The 15,368-nt window shown below is 44.4% G+C and overlaps 1 protein-coding gene across 2 annotated transcripts in view; it reads left to right on the top strand.

The window, feature by feature from the left end:
• Positions 1 to 4,196: 4,196 nt before the first annotated feature.
• Positions 4,197 to 15,368, top strand: part of AEBP2 (AE binding protein 2) — a 43,028-nt gene continuing 31,856 nt past the window's right edge. For both annotated transcript variants that reach the window (XM_066184430.1, XM_066184429.1), the window contains exon 1: positions 4,197 to 4,849. In XM_066184430.1, coding sequence (XP_066040527.1) covers positions 4,197 to 4,849 — 653 coding nt within the window. The remainder of the gene's footprint in view (positions 4,850 to 15,368) is intronic.

Raw genomic sequence — 15,368 nt, 5'->3', positions numbered from 1 at the left:
GGGGTCAGAATTGCATCATGAGGCAATTTCAGCCCAGTCTGTTGGGAAGGGTGAGAACCCAGCGCTGGCTGCTCACTTGAAGCAATGGGAGATGGTAGCCTCTTCCTCCAGACCTTGAATTTGGATGGGGAAGGGTGGGGCAGAAAGAAGGGAAGGGTGCAGTTTCCAGAGGCTGCTGAGTAGGCAGAATGGTGAGCAAGGTGAGTCATGAGGTGCAGGCAGCAGGAATTTCCTGCACTGCTTAAGACGTGCATGGGGAGCTCAGGGACCAAATGTTTGGCTTTACAGAATCTCTCCTGGTATCCGAGCAAGTGTAAGACTGGAGGTCACCTTTCCTGTACCTCAGGCCTATTTAATTTTTCTTTATAGGCCTTAATTGCTATTTTGAAGTGTTTTGTTTGTATACTGTATATCATAGTACTATAATGCCGATCAAATTTAGGGGAAAAACTCAAGAAACCTGCTTTACACATATCTTCTGGTGATCTCACCTAAGTGTCCTTCAAGAAAACCCCACAAAACAGCAAAATTGCTGTGAATCAAGAAAAGAAGAAACTACTTCTTTGGAGTGTGCTTGTTACTGATCCTGCTGTCAATGTGAATGCCCTGCACCCTGGTGTTCTGAGGTAAGAGAATAATATCTTCATTTCTTCTCCCTCCTCTGCTGTGTCTACAAGTTGTTTGTCCTTGAACTAATGGTCCTGCTTGGAATCTTTGCCTGTGAACAGGCTTCTCCTGCTTTATCTACTGGCTTTTAAAAATTTATTTTATTATTTTGTACTTTGTTGATTCCTCAACACAAATATCTGAGCTTTAAAGCATCCCTGTAAGGTGATCATACCAAGGTAGACTGAGCGTATCAGAAACTCTTTGTGTGAACGACAGAGTAACATCCACACGCAAAGCCCAAAGTGAATGATGTGTTTTTTCTCCAAAGGATTTCCTAACCAGGAGTCTCCTCCTTTGAGCTTTTATCACGGAATTCAAATGTAAATGATTTAGATGCTTTTGCAAGTTGTAGAATCACCTGTTCTCTGACAGATCCCTTTCAGGGGGTTTGAAAAGTCAAAAAAACCTTGAAGAAAAAGGAAATCTAGCTTCGGTAAGCTGTGTGGGTTTGTACAGAGAACGCTCAGTCAGCAATAATCATTGCTGCTTGCACTTAATTAGGGCTTTATTACAGCACTCAAGGGCCAAGCCTGGACGCAGAATTTTGTTCGTTTGAAAACCTGAGAGCAGGACACCAAGAGATTATCAGAGAGTTTTTCTTTGATGACTGCCTGCTGCAGGAGTGACCCTGTTGGTACTGAGTGCTTGCTTAAATGCCAAGTGATTTCCATCAGGCAATAGAAATGTCCTGAGGTTTCCTTCCCTGACCCTCTTTGAATACACAAATTACCTAATGAGCTGGCGTCTCTACCGCGCTGCTTAGGAGAGTGGAAAGTGGGAGGTCGAATTCACCCCGCTCGCTTTTAGTGCCAAACACAAGGAGCCTTGGCGTGCACACACCACCACCTCAAGAAACCCAGAGAGACCCGGGGAAGAAAAAAAAAAAAAAAAAAAAAAAAAAAGACATCGATTGGCTTGAGCACACAGCGGAGCCGATCAGGACAATTTACATTAGAGTACACAGAGCTCTTTGTGAGAACTTTTCTCCCCTTTATCTTCATATTCATCGCTTGTGAAAGGTGTCTTTTACCGAAGTCCTTCATGTATTTTTGGTTTCTCATGATTCGATACCTCTCTGATTCTGTCCCTTGCTACAGCACAGAACTGCAGAAGGGCATCAGTGGGTACTAGAGGCACAGGGATTATTTCAGCTACTGCCGTTTCTGGGCTGAATCAAAGGGTGGGTTGTTTTTGAAACGTCACACTTCGTGTTTGATTCGAGCGGTGACTGCAACACCCACCAGGGAGCCCCACGCCTCGCTCAGCGGAGAGCAAAGCACGGCACACACTGTTAGCAGGAGGAAAGGCAGAACAGGGTACAGAAACTCAGGGTTTGCTGCCTGTTTTGTGGAGTTAGGAGACCTGCCATACACATCTTGCACAGATGAGAAACAGCACTGCAGCTGTTCTTGTCTTTTTTTCCCCTCTGGGATTTTTTTTTTTTAAACCATTCTTAGCATTTCCACTTTCTAGCTGAGGCTGGCTTCTAGAAATCTGAGGAACTATCATCACTTTTTCATTGTTGTTGGTGTCCAAACTTTGCTTATGCTCCTCTGCAGGCTAAATATGTTACTGGTTTGTTTTCAAAGATTAATCCAATGTTGAATCCCCAACCCCCTGCTGCTGTTTCGGCGCTGTGGCTCTCTATTTTGATGCTGCTACACCACAGCTTGTTCTTGTTGCCGCTCACAACTACATCTGTTGATGGGCTGGGAGCCATCTCCAGCTATGCAAATGCAGGTCTTCGGAGCTCCTTCTCCAGATTTTAATCCTACGCAGTTAACTTCCCCTGGAATCCAGGATCTCTGTGGACATGCCAGATATGCCTGCTGTAACTTGAGCTGCTGATGTTCTTCCTCATGTGCAGAAGGCACAGTGCTCTCCTGGACTGAGTTGTGGCTCTGCGTCTTGTAGTTTGTTTTTAAACTTAACTACCATGGCTTCATGATTTTTGTTTTAAATGTGGCAAGCTCTATAAGCGTTGGCTAAAGACTGGGTATTTAAAATTCACATGCAATAGCATTTTATTACCTTTGGTTTATTTACTTTTGATTGAATAGCCTTCAATTACCCTTCTCATCTTTCTAATAATTTGTCCAACTGCCTGATTTTATCTCTCTGTTCAGATTCTACCTTTCTGTTTTAATGCAAATCCCCATCCTATGTACTTTATAGTAAACTTTATCCCATTTTACATGATCATTAAATGACCTTAATTTTCAAATTCTGTTCTGAAGGCTTCTACGCGATTGACAGTCATCCTGTTAAGATGTCACTTTCCCCCTTTTATACATCCATAGGTTTAGATTGGGTATTAAGAAGAAACTCTTCCCTGTGAGGGTGGTGAGGCCCTGGCACAGGTTGCCCAGAGAAGCTGTGGCTGCCCCATCCCTGGAAGTGTCCGAGGCCGGGTTGGATGGAGCTGGGAGCAACCTGGTGGAAGGTGTCCCTGCCCATGGCAGGGGTTTGGAATGAGGTTGCTTCCACTCCAAGCCACTCTGTGATAGTTCACAGTCCCCTTTGGTCACACAGCTTTCCCCCGGGAGCCAGGAAGCCTCTTCCCTGCCGACGGAGGTTTGTGGCCAGTTTGTTCTGGTTTATTCTCTCTCCTCGCTGCACAGCGCGGCCGCTATTTTCACTCCTTTTTCTCAGCGGCACCGGAACCCTTTCCCTGTCTCCTTTCTGCCCCGGCCGAGCCGTGCCGCGGCATTCCTGCCCGGGCGGCTCCACAGCGGGACCCGCGCCCTGCAGCTCTCCCCGAGGAGCCTCGGTTCTCCCATTCCGTGTCCCGCTCTCCCCCCTCAGTGCCCGTGACAGGGCCCGCTGTCCCGGCTACCACCGGAGCCTTCCCGGCCCCGCCCTGCGCCTCAGCCAGCCCGCTCCCGGCAGCGCCAGCCGGGAATGTCGATACCCCCGCTCTGGGACCCTGCTGCCGCCGGGATTTGTCCGGCAGCGAGGCGGGGGAACCGGGAGCGCTTCGTTCCCGGCTCCCGGCGTGTCCCGCGGCACTGCCCGCTATCCGTGGAGCCGGGGGCTGGGATCACGCCATTGCAGCGGGGCGCCGGGATCCCCGGGGGATTCCAGCCGGGATCCACGGGGGATTCCAGCGGGGATCCCCGGGGGATTCACGGCGAGATCCTTGGCGAATTCCAGTCGGGATCCCTGGAGGTTCCAGCCGGGATCCCTGAGATATTGACGGTGGGATCCCCAGCAGACTCAAACCCGGACCCCGTCGCTCGCCCGCCACCATCCCTTCGTGCCGGGGGCGGCGGCCGCCGCCGCTCCGCCCTCCCCGCGTTGTTTGTCCCCGGGCGCGCTCCGTAGCGCGTGCGGCGGCGGCGGCACGAGCCGGGCCCCGCCCCTCCCCTCCCCGCTGGTGCGGGTGCGCGAGGAGGGCGAAGGAAGGAGGGGGAGCGGCGGGAGCGCGCACCGGGCCGCGCGGACGCGCACGGGGCCGCGCGCGCACGCCCCCGCCGTGCGCACGCCCGCGGCCGGCCCCGCGCGCGCGGCAGCGACTCGCAGGCGCCATGGCGGCCGCTCGCTGCAGCGACATGGCGGAGCCCCAGCGGCGCCTTCCCGGGCAGGCGGCGCCCGCCGAGGAGGAGGAGGAGGCGGAGGTGGCGGCGGAGGTGGCGGCCGCCGGTGGGGCTGGATCCTCCTCGTCGTCGTCGCCGCCGCCGCCGCCTTCGTCCTCGGCCTCGGTGGAGCCGGAGCCGCTGCTGCTGCTGAACGGCGAGGCGGAGAGCATGTCGGAGCCGAGCCCGGAGAGCGCCAGCCAGGCCGGGGACGGGGAGGACGAGGACGAGGAGGAGGAAGAGGAGGAGGAGGAGGGCGGCGAGGAGGAGGAGAGCAGCCTGGTGGGCAGCAGCAGCAGCAGCACGAGCAGCGGCTGCTGCAGCGACGAGACCCGCTCGCCGAGCCCCGGCGGCGGCAGCGAGGCCGACGCCAAGGAGGAGCCCAAGGGCCCCCGGGGCAGCCAGGAGGACGGGCCGGGCCGCGGCGGCGGCGGGGGCGGCAGCAGCTCCAGCAGCGTGTCCAGCGGCGGCGACGAGGGATACGGCACCGGCCCCGGCACGGGCGGCGGCAGCAGCTGCGGCAGCGCCACGTCGGGGGGCCGGCGGGGCAGCCTGGAGATGTCCTCGGACGGGGAGCCCCTCAGCCGCATGGACTCGGAGGACAGGTCAGTGTCCGGCGCCCTTTCCCGGGCAGAGCGGCGCGTCCCCGCCTCGGCGGTCCCCGGGCGCCGCCCCGCTCCCGGCCGCGGGGCTCTCACGGCAGCCACAGGTTTCTCCGGCCAACTTGTGCCGGGCCCCCGCCCCTGCTCCTCGGGGCCCCCGGCAGCCCGTCCCCGGCTGGGGAGGAGGGGGAAAGCTCCCCGGCCATCGCCGATCCGTGAGAGCCCCGAGCGGCCCCGCCGGGCGCTGCCTCCTCCTCCTCCTCCGGGGCCTCTTTCCTCGGAAGCTGCGGATTTTTCTCAGGTGGTGCTCTCGGGGTTCTTCAGGGCTGTGTCTTGCGCCAACGCGCAGGTGGGGTGTACTGAAGCTTCGGGCTGGAAGGTCCATCTCTGGATGCGGTTTATACCTGCGCCCGCAACAGGGTCTCTGCTCTAGAGGGGGAAAAGCGAGTGAAAACCTCTTAGAACCTGAGGGGGGGGGGGGGGGAAATGGAGTTTGCTAAAATATAAAGGAGACCAGCCTTTCCTGCATTACGTGTGCACAAGTAATAATCATGGCCAGTGTGAAGTGAAGCTCAGTATTTGCAGGCTCGGAGTCATCTTTGAATGAGTTCTCTAATTGTGAATTACAGAATCTGTAAGGATGAGTAAAGATGAGCTTTTTGTGTGTTAAATCTACACGTTTCGTTTTACCAAGATTCTAGCTCGATTCTGGTGAAGAGGCACAACCGAATTCTCTCACGTAGTTGAATTCTACCATTCAGGTCTGTTTCACCCTACTAAGTCAAGCATTTCAAAGAACATGGCTCATGTAATTGCTCTCTTGAATGTCGTATGCAACAGTTTACTGGAAAAACTGAAAATAGGACGGAAAAAGGATGTAAAAACAGTGTGAAAGTGCTGTGTGCCCCGTAGTAATTACTCTTTTCAAATAGTTTATGAAACTTGTACAATTTTTCTATACGTGTACCAGAAAAAGTATCGGACTTCCCTGCTAGAGTTTTAGTTAAGTAACAATTAGAATTTTATTTGTGTTTTCTTAGGTTAGTTTCACTGTTAAATGTGGAGAATTACATGGTTTGGTCCAGAAATGTACTGTAAATATATGTTAGATCAAAATCTTTGTAACTATACAAGTACCCTTATTTCAGAATGAAAATGGGGCGTGACTAGACCTAACCTCGAAGATTAAAACCAGCCCAGCAAACCCCTTGCGAGTCAGTTCCCCAAAACTATGTAATTGGCCTAAAAGTCTTAAGAAGACAAAACAAAATTCAGGTCTTGGGTTTCCATCAGACTTTTGAGACTCGGAGAAGTCACGTTTTCTTTCTTCTAAACTTAGGCAAGTAGAAAGGGGGTGTGGATATTGGTGTTTGTTTGTTTGTTTGTTTGTATGTTTTGTTTGGGGTTTTTTTCAAAAGCTGAGATTTTTTGGTGAAATTGAGTAAGTATGGGAGTAGACTTCTGGAAAAACACCAGGTGCATAAAGGAGCTTTAAGCTAACAGTTTCTTGTTTTTCATAGAATGAAAGTCTAAATCTAATCCTGATCTTATCCAAGTGCGTGTCTGGGTTGAGGAAATAACAGAAATAACTTGCAGGGGTTTTCTGGAAGTAGCGTCATTACGCCTTGCCTGTGCACTCCAGGGCTGGTTGCTACTTTCTTTCTCTGTCATTGTTCTCGTGGTCCTCTTGCTGTTCGTGGTTAAATCCACGTATGTGGGTCCTTGCTCCTTCCCTGTACCAGCAGGACCGGCTCTCTTGCAGGAGTGGGACTCTTTGTGTTTAGTGGTTTAAATAAGGGCTGTGCCTTGCTTTGTATCTCTGCAAAGTTTTTATCTTGACCTGCCAGGATGGAAACCTGGGATGCTGAGAGTGCATTTTGTGCTGTAATTCCAAGGCCTGCTTGTTGAGTTGGTGGGAGAAGAGCTATGCTACCCAAGAATGCCATTTGGTTTTGCTGGTGTTGGAAAATTTAATTTGGTGTGCACTCTTTGCTGCAGCCTGTTAGAATGCTTTATTATTTTTGTCACATGTAGTCCAGCAGGTTGCTTGCTTGACATTGTGATCCAAATGATTGCTGCTGCTGGGAAGGCTGCCACAACATAATCCTGTGCCTTTCAGATGATCACACAGACAAGCTGAGTGTGGCAAAAGGTAGGGGATGTGCTGAAGAGTTAGAGGGTATAAATTGGGATAGTGAAATACCAAGGAAGAGCTGGAAACAGTTTAGGCTTAAGGGTGGAGGTACAGGTATATAGTAATATACTGAAATCCTGAAGGAATTAATCATTTATTGATTTGGTCACTTCGGAATTAAAATGTAATTTCTGTGACTATCAGAGAATGATACTTTGTCTGTTAAGTGTTGTTTCATATGGGATAGTTTATTGTACAGTACTTCATGACCTTTGCTGACTCCCTGTGTCTCCGAAGTCCTGAGGAACTTGGTGTCTTTACTATGAGTGTGTTGTAAAGTGAGATTCCCTCGGGGTGGGGAATAGAGAGAAAAGGGAAGAGATGGAAGTAACAGTCTTGACTTTTCAGGCTCCGGGTTTAGCCACAGGAAGCTGGTAGGAGAGTGTACTTGGTAAAGACTCTCCTGCTGTCAGCAGGTTTGGTAACATTCAGATCATGCCCCTGGGCTTGGGATTTTTTTTTTCTTGCTTCCTCTTTAGAAAATTTGAATGAATAAAAGGGTGTGGTAAGAGGGGGCTGAATTCCATGAGTGATCAAATTCCCATTTCCTTGTGCATGTTCTTTATCTTTCTCCACTTTGTTATCTCTGATTTTTCCTTTAGTGATATCAAATAGAAACGAAGCAGACGAAGAGGAAAATTTTGCATATGGTCAAAGTACTATTATATTTACTGTTCAGCAACTTCGAATTATAACATTTGATTGTATTTTGAGAGTATCCGCTGACAGAAAAAAAATAATTTGTAGGAAGTTTGTCAGTATTTGTAATAACACAAGAAATAAATACAGAGGTGAAATTTAGGGTGAAATTTAACCCTCCATTTCCATGCACACTGATCGACCTTGTACTTTGTTACAACGTGTTTATCTTCCCTCCCAAAAAAACCCAGAAAGGAGCAAGCAAACCCCAGACTGATACCTGGAATAAATAACCCAGGTGGCATGTTCAGCTCAGCAGGAGAGTTCAGTGCAGTAACTCTAGGACTGCCAGGTATCTCGTTGGTCTGTAGTACTTCCATTTTTTCCCTGGGAATTGTGCTAAGTTCCCGCTGCTATGCAGGAGTTTGTCTGTGACTTTGTGAGCAAGCTCAGATCAGCTGGCTGAGTAATAATAGTCTGCATTCAAGCCTGGTGATCCTCTGGATTTACAGTTGGAACAAAGACTATTATCAGCACGTGAATGCTGCTCATTTTCTCGTGCCTTTCCCTAACTTGAGACCTGTGCTGAAAGGATGGATGTGTTCCTCCAGAGTCCTCTGGAGCAGCTAGTCTTGCTGCAGTGCTCAGAAACATTTGACAGGGCTTGAAAAGAGCAAAATGATGCTTCACTTCACTATAAACACTGAAGCTGGACCTAAGCAAATGCAGGGATTTGGGTATAAACCAGCTGAGCTGAGTGTGAGGGAGATGCATCTGCAGCTCCCTGGTGTTGTTATTGCTGAATTATGATATTTTCTTACAAACACTTAGTTTACTGAAATAATTTAAATATTGTTTACTGAAACACTTATTATGGAAATATATTTAAATCTAAAGTAGTTTCATCATCAGATTTTGTTTGATTTAGAAAGCAGTGGTAGGTCTTGCAGTTTTAAGAAGTTGTTGAGCAGAAATTCGAGTAGTAAATCTGGATGAAGAGCTTTTTTGTTCACCCTTGTGAATTTGTCTTGTGTCTTCATACTGTCACCTTGAGGTTAGCCCTAGTTTACTGTTCTTACATTATCTTTACCCCTCTTAGGAGTTTATCCTTTGCTCCCTCCTCCTTCTGACTGGGCAAGGAGCATGGAAAAGGTGCCTTTAAACTGCAGGATCAGCTGTTCTGCTGAGTGGTCTGTGAGTGCTGATGGATGTGCTGGTAGGCCAAGTGTAACAGGTTGTCTTTGGATCTGTGTAGTAATCTTTCCCTTAGGCACAGCACTAAATAATGTCCATCTTACTCACAGGCAATTTTCATGGAACTTGTAAGGTTGGGGATTGTTTTGGTTTTGGGTTTTTTTGTGGAGTTTTGTTTGTTTGTTTTTAGGGGAGGATAAGCTTTTCATGGTTTTTTTTTATTCACCAACAAGTCAGTTATTGAGAGGCCCTGGCTCAAGGAATACTCAATAATACTCAATGACCATTTGTGTTCTTAACCACATAAGACTTGCAAAATACTTCTAGAAATGTTGTTAATCTGTTCCTGTTTAATAGATGAGCAGTTTTGAAAGCACGTATCAAATAAGTATTTCAATAGTAAACTTTTTTTGTGCTTCAGATTGTGAAGTTTTTTTCATTTTACTGAGTGAAATAACAGTGTGGAGCTAATGGGTTGAAAGATGAGTGGTTTAGATGTGAAAATTCCAGGCTCTAGTCTGAGTTTTTTTGAATCTCATGGAAACTGAAGGCCTTGTCAGCCTTTGAGATGTATGCTGATTTAAAAATACTAATTTTAATTATAGTCTTTGTTTTGTCTATCTTTTAAAATCTTAAAAGCGAAGAACTTAGAAGATTGACTTGGAAGTGGCACACAAGTTGTATGAGTGACATTTCTGAAGGCAGAACAGTAAGTTTGAAATATAATCTGGAGGACGTGTGGTACTAATAGGTGTGTTTCATGGATACATGTGAGCAGATTAAAAAGTGCTTCAGGCCTCTCTTTGCAGCATAGTCTCACTTGTTCCTATGCAGGAAGTGAAGAATCATTCATTAGCACTTATGTTAAGGTGCTTAAGTCGTTAATTTTTTTTTTTTGAGTGTGTGTAATATTGCCACGTCACAGTGAGCTGTACAGAAGTTTACCCGAGTTTCAGAAATTCTGCTGAAAATTGTATTAGCAGTATTTCTAACTGCATTTATTGTTGCTGTAGTTATTTGCTTTCAAATTGCAAAATAAACCCCTTGTTTCTGTAATGGTTATGTTCAGGCCTTTCTGGCACGGGAGAAAATAGCTTTTGATGGGAAGACAAAACAGCCCAGATATTTTGTATGGTGAATATCTTTATTACTAAAGCTGTTGGTTGGTATAATTGAGTGGTTAACATGAGGTCTTTTTGTGAACTAGATGAAAGAGCTTGGTATAATGAGCTGTTATAGTTATTGTAGTAAGATGTAAATATACTTCATAGAATTTGAGAAAAACATTTTCCTATTCAGTGTAAGACAGAAATAGTTTTGCTTTTATGTAGGATTTGAACATCCACACCGGTCTGTGTGTGTTTTTGTGTTAAGCTTGTGACATCATCAAGTCTGGTGAGTTCTAAAGACAAGGTTTAATAGGTGGGTTTTTTCAGGGAATTTCCTAGGCAGTAATGGAAAAAAAACTTGTCTTGGTTTTTCCTTCCCCCCCCCCCCCCTTTTTTTTTTTTTTTTGTCCTTTCCCTGTTTTACTTTGCAGTGAAGTTAAACAGGGTGTTACATGCAGCCTGAACAGCCATTTGGCAGAGCTGTGTCATCACATTTCTGGAGCCGGTCACAGATAAAACCAACTCTCTTGGATGATGCAGTGGAAATGTTCTACCATACCACTCTTGCTCAAATCTTTCCACAGCTTCCTAGTACCTTTCATATATTTACATATATTTTTTAAAACCCTTACCCAGCTGCAGCAGAACAGTGAGGGAATGAGCAGCACAGAGAGCTGGCGTGGAAGTCAGCAGTGTGGAAATACACCTAGAACCCATTGCCTTGGGGGAGTTGTAGAGCAGTCTGTTGTTGGCTGGGAAAGTGGTACATGGAAGGGGGATGAAAAACAGATGGAGCTTTCAAGACAGGAATAGAGGTTTCTGGCAAGGGGATGATGTGAGATACACACAGAAAACTTCTGGGACGATAGGGAATGAGATATGTCTAATAGCCTGAGGGGAAAAAAGAGAACTTAACCCAAAGAAAGGGAAAAATTGGTCTCTGCTGTAAAGTAGCCAAGTAATTGCAGGGAGTCCTTGAAACAGGTGGGAATGTAATCTCCAGTGAAGTTGTGCGGGGAACAGAAGAGGGTGAGGAAGTGCTTTGTATGAACAGTGAGTTTTATCCACTCTCCCATTTGCTGTTAAAGAAACACGATGGCATGACTTGCAAAAATACAAAGTGGCAATTTTGTAAGATTCCCTGAGATAGAGATTTCTTTGGTTATCAATCCATGTAACTGATTCTTTTTTATAACTTCATGTGCTTTCTCTCTGGGGTTATTCATTTAAATATGAACATGTTCAAAAATACTTATTTTAGAAAATGAAATACAAATATTCCATGTTGTGCTTGCTGTTATCATTGGGTTTGTGATACGCAAAGATAGTGATTACAATTGTGGTTCTGCAGCATTCGAAGCCAACAAAGAACTGGGGAAAAATTTTGAAGCCTTTTGAGATACTGAAGTTCTTTTTCCCCCCTTAACAATGGTAAAATGCCAACAAGAAAGACCTGGGATTTCTTTTCCCATATCTAATTTTCTTCTCTATACTAGAATTTACATTCTTCCATAAATTTTACTGAACTTCTGTTGCTAACGTGGAATGGATACTTTCTTTCTTTGATAGAGGTTACTTAAGGTATATGGCAAGATACTTGATAGAGCAAAGCAAAAGATTTGTTACGATTTTGAAAGTCCTGTTGTCATCCTGCTGTGCCACAGAGGAGTGCTGTAATTCCAGCAGCTTGTGTAATGTCAGATGGAGAAACCTGCACCTTGGTGGTTTGAGTTGAGACTTGTAAAAAACTTACTGTTGGCTCATACAGTGGTATTGTAATTTATTAAATGTGCCTAAATAAGAACCTAGCATAAAGAATTTCCACTTACTATTAATGTCATTCCATGTAGCCTTTTGTATAAATTACTAGCTCCCCTGTAAAATTGCAGCGAAGTCCTTATTTTGATCATTTTCGTTTATTGTGCTGTAGTAATGACTTGGATTCCAAATGAAACAAAAATCTTAAAAGTGCAAAGGAAATATTTTTGAAATATGCAAACGAAGAAATGTAAATATTTCATTTTCCTTTGAAATAAAACTCCTTTTGGCACGTCTTTAAGCAGACTTCCTTAGGTTGACTTGAATGCCAAGTTATAGCTTAGTCAATTGTACAAGTAGAAGTTAATTCAGTGTCCTGCAGAACAGGAGTCAAACATTAATTTATAACCTTTTTATTATGAATTAAGCCAGTTGGTGGGGTGGTACTTCACTGATTTCCTTGCTTTTGATGCCTGGCTAATACTTGAAGAAGCAAGTATTCACTGAGGTAGAAATAGGCAAGCCTGCTGTTTTATACAATGCTATCCTAGCTGTGTGAATTTTTTTTCTGTATTAAGTTGAAGTAAACATGATGATAACTGAAACTGGAAGGATTTTTTAGATCTACTCTGAGAGTTTGCATCTTTCTTTGGTCATTTTATGTTCCACTTTGTTTTCTGTGTTTGGTGTTCTGGGGTTGAGGGGAAGTGTCCTGAGGTTGGGAGAATGGGAGGGTAATACCTACAGCAGGTGACATTTCCTTGACACCACACGTGAAGGCTGTTACCTTCCAGCGCTGATTAGACAGCTTCATAGTGATTATGGTTCTCAAAGTGGGAAGCACTGTTAAAGAAATTAATTATTTCTGGTGGTTCTTTAGTGAGGGTTTTTCTTCTCTGCTTCTCCTAAGCTGTGCTAGTAAACACTCTCCTTTATCAGTAAAGACTGAAAATTGTGTACCACTTGTTGCTGTTCTCCAACTTTCCAGGGAGATTATCAAGTTGAAGATAACATGGTTCCCAGAAAGGACAGGCAGTTTCATTTGTATCTTAAAGGCAGAATCGAGTACAGTTTCTTGATTTGTGTAATCCTTTTGCAGAATGTCATCTTTGTGCTGTCATATCACAAGGCACATACGTTTAACCTGCTGTATTTCTGCACTGCTCCTCGGATATTTTGACATTCCAAGCTTCCTCATTGTGTTTCTGGTTGCTCTGCATGCTACTAATTCTGTGATAACCTGGGTTTGTGTTATGCAAGTATCATGCGCCCAAATATTCTAGGGCGCCAACAACTTAAATAATCAAATTGAGTGTTCCAGGAGAGTGGAAACAGCTCTAGAGGTGGTGAATCATAACACTCTTTCTCAGTCTTGTTTTGTTTCCTGTGCATGTTTGTTATTTTAAGTTCCTCCGATTTCTCTATCTCAAAAGCTTTCCTATCTTCCCTGGTTTTGTATTATCAGGCTGAAGTGCTTCCAGTGTTATTCCGTTTTCTAGATGGTCATACCTTATCTAGACGTAGCTTTACTCTAAAATAAGCTGCTGCTTCCAAAAGAATTTAAAATCAAGTTTTTAATGTTTTATACAACACTTGCTGTGCCGTATAAAATTTATCTCCCTTGACTATTTTATTTTCCACTGTGTTGCTTGCTTAGTAGTCATATAACAATACATATATTAAATAAAAATTTTGAAGTCTTGTTTTTAGGATTGATTTATGAACACTTTTTGAGTCAGTACCTTTTGAGAAGTTTTTGTTAGAATAATCTAATCAGTGTAAAGCGTAGATTTGGTAGGTTTGATTTCCAGAAAAAATGCTTATGTGATTCAGAAGCACGAGTGCTTCCAATCATGCAGTCATGGAAATGATGGTCTTTTTTTCTTTATGTTGCCTTAATGTTGCTTTTTTTTTTTTTTTTTTGCCTGTCCTGCTTTGCCTCCCTTGCCTCTGAAGAGCTGTGCAGTCAGTTGTTTTGTCAGTCTTTGTGGAATTAATGTGCCAGAGCAGATGTGAGCAGAAGGTGCTGCCTTCCAAACACAACGGTGGACTTCCACTTCATGTAGTCCTGGCTTATTTTTTTGATCCAGGTATTCTGATTTCTTGCTGCCCCGTGAGCAATCTTTCTCTCTGGCGGCCATTTAGTGTTCTGCATTCTCTCTTTGCTCTGTTTTGTTTGTTTGTTTTGTTTTGCTTTGTTTTTAATGGTGGTTTATCCACTTACACTAGTTTTTTCTTACTGGTTTTCCTAAGAAAATTATTCTTATCAGTCATGAAATTATTTTGGATACTTTCTATTTAAAGGTTTAAATTTAAATGGTTTTCTCAGCAAAATCAGTCAGGAGACACCCTTAGATATGCAGGTAGCTGAAGTTGCTTTCTGTCTCCTTTGAAGATTCTCTCTGAGCTGGTTGCTGATTCGATGAAAGGAACTGTAAGAGCTCTAAAGCGTGATGGTTTTTTCATGCCATGATCAGATCCATCCATTAAAGTAAGACAAACTGTTTTGCTTGTGGAACATAAATGTTTGGTTTAGGGAATTAAATTGATAAATTACTGAAATTTAGTAGGAAGAGTTTATCTGTTACCAGTCTAGATGTATCGTAAAATACCAAATTTACCAAAGATGGGCAGAGGAACAAAAAAAATCAAGCAAATCTCAAACTCTTCTGCTGTGTTGCTGGCTCGTGGTGATTGCTCATGTTTTGTGAGCTCTGTTTTTCTTAGGACCTATTTTAATCTAACTTTTAAATGGACATGATCATTTGGAGAACATAAAGCAAAAAGGTGAACTGAAATCTCCTTAGTTACCCATGTATAATTATTTTGAGCCTTACATTTTATTGCATACTGGTACCCCCATGCAGATGTTCTGATACTAACTTCAGAAAGACATTGGCATTAAAGTTTGCTTAATATTCATTGAATGTCACCAAAAATTAAATCTTATTAATTAATTAAATGAATTTTGTACGAATTGTATCTAGTACAAAAACACATTTGCTCTTCCTCTGCTTTTGTTTAAGAGCCGGTAGCATAATTTCTGTTACTAATCTGTTGTATCTGTGACTCCTCTGTTTGGAATTGATGGAGATATCTTAAAATAGGACAGGTGGAAGATCCTTCTCTCAATGATGGGAGCTGAGGGTTAATTGATCATTTTGAAGTTTTGGGAGGATTTATCTTCTCCTGATCTTTGGTTGCATTAGGAAGTAGTGAGCACAAACTGCTTTGGATTTGGTGGTGTTGAAAAGCTGTTGTTTTTGTGGAACTTATCCCTTGGCCAGAGCTGTACACTGCAATTTTCCTCCTCTTATCTTGGAAAGCAATAGGAGTAGTAGGGAAAATTATGAAGTTTTTGTTTTTGCTCTTGAGTTTTCTTAGTGAAATGAAAATAATGAGGTGCTGGGGGATGTCACTAAGCATGTCATTATTATTTTCTTCCAATGTTTCTGTTTTGACTTGGTGTTTGTAATTGAATGATTGCAGTTGGTGCTGTTTGTTTTCTTTTGGGATTAGTACCTAGTTGTGATTTAGTCTTCCAGGTGGTAAAAGCTTTCCTGTTGATTTCTAGGTTTTAACCCTTGAAGCTGCTGTGAGATGTGACTGACTGTCATTCACTGTGGTC

Source organism: Chamaea fasciata, unplaced genomic scaffold (genome assembly GCF_029207755.1).
Source record: "Chamaea fasciata isolate MVZ Bird 193981 ecotype frontalis unplaced genomic scaffold, bChaFas1.0.hap1 SCAF_5, whole genome shotgun sequence".
Taxonomy (NCBI): Eukaryota; Metazoa; Chordata; class Aves; order Passeriformes; family Sylviidae; genus Chamaea; species Chamaea fasciata.
Note: the sequence above shows the minus strand (reverse complement) of the source record. Positions and strands in the feature narration are given on the sequence as shown.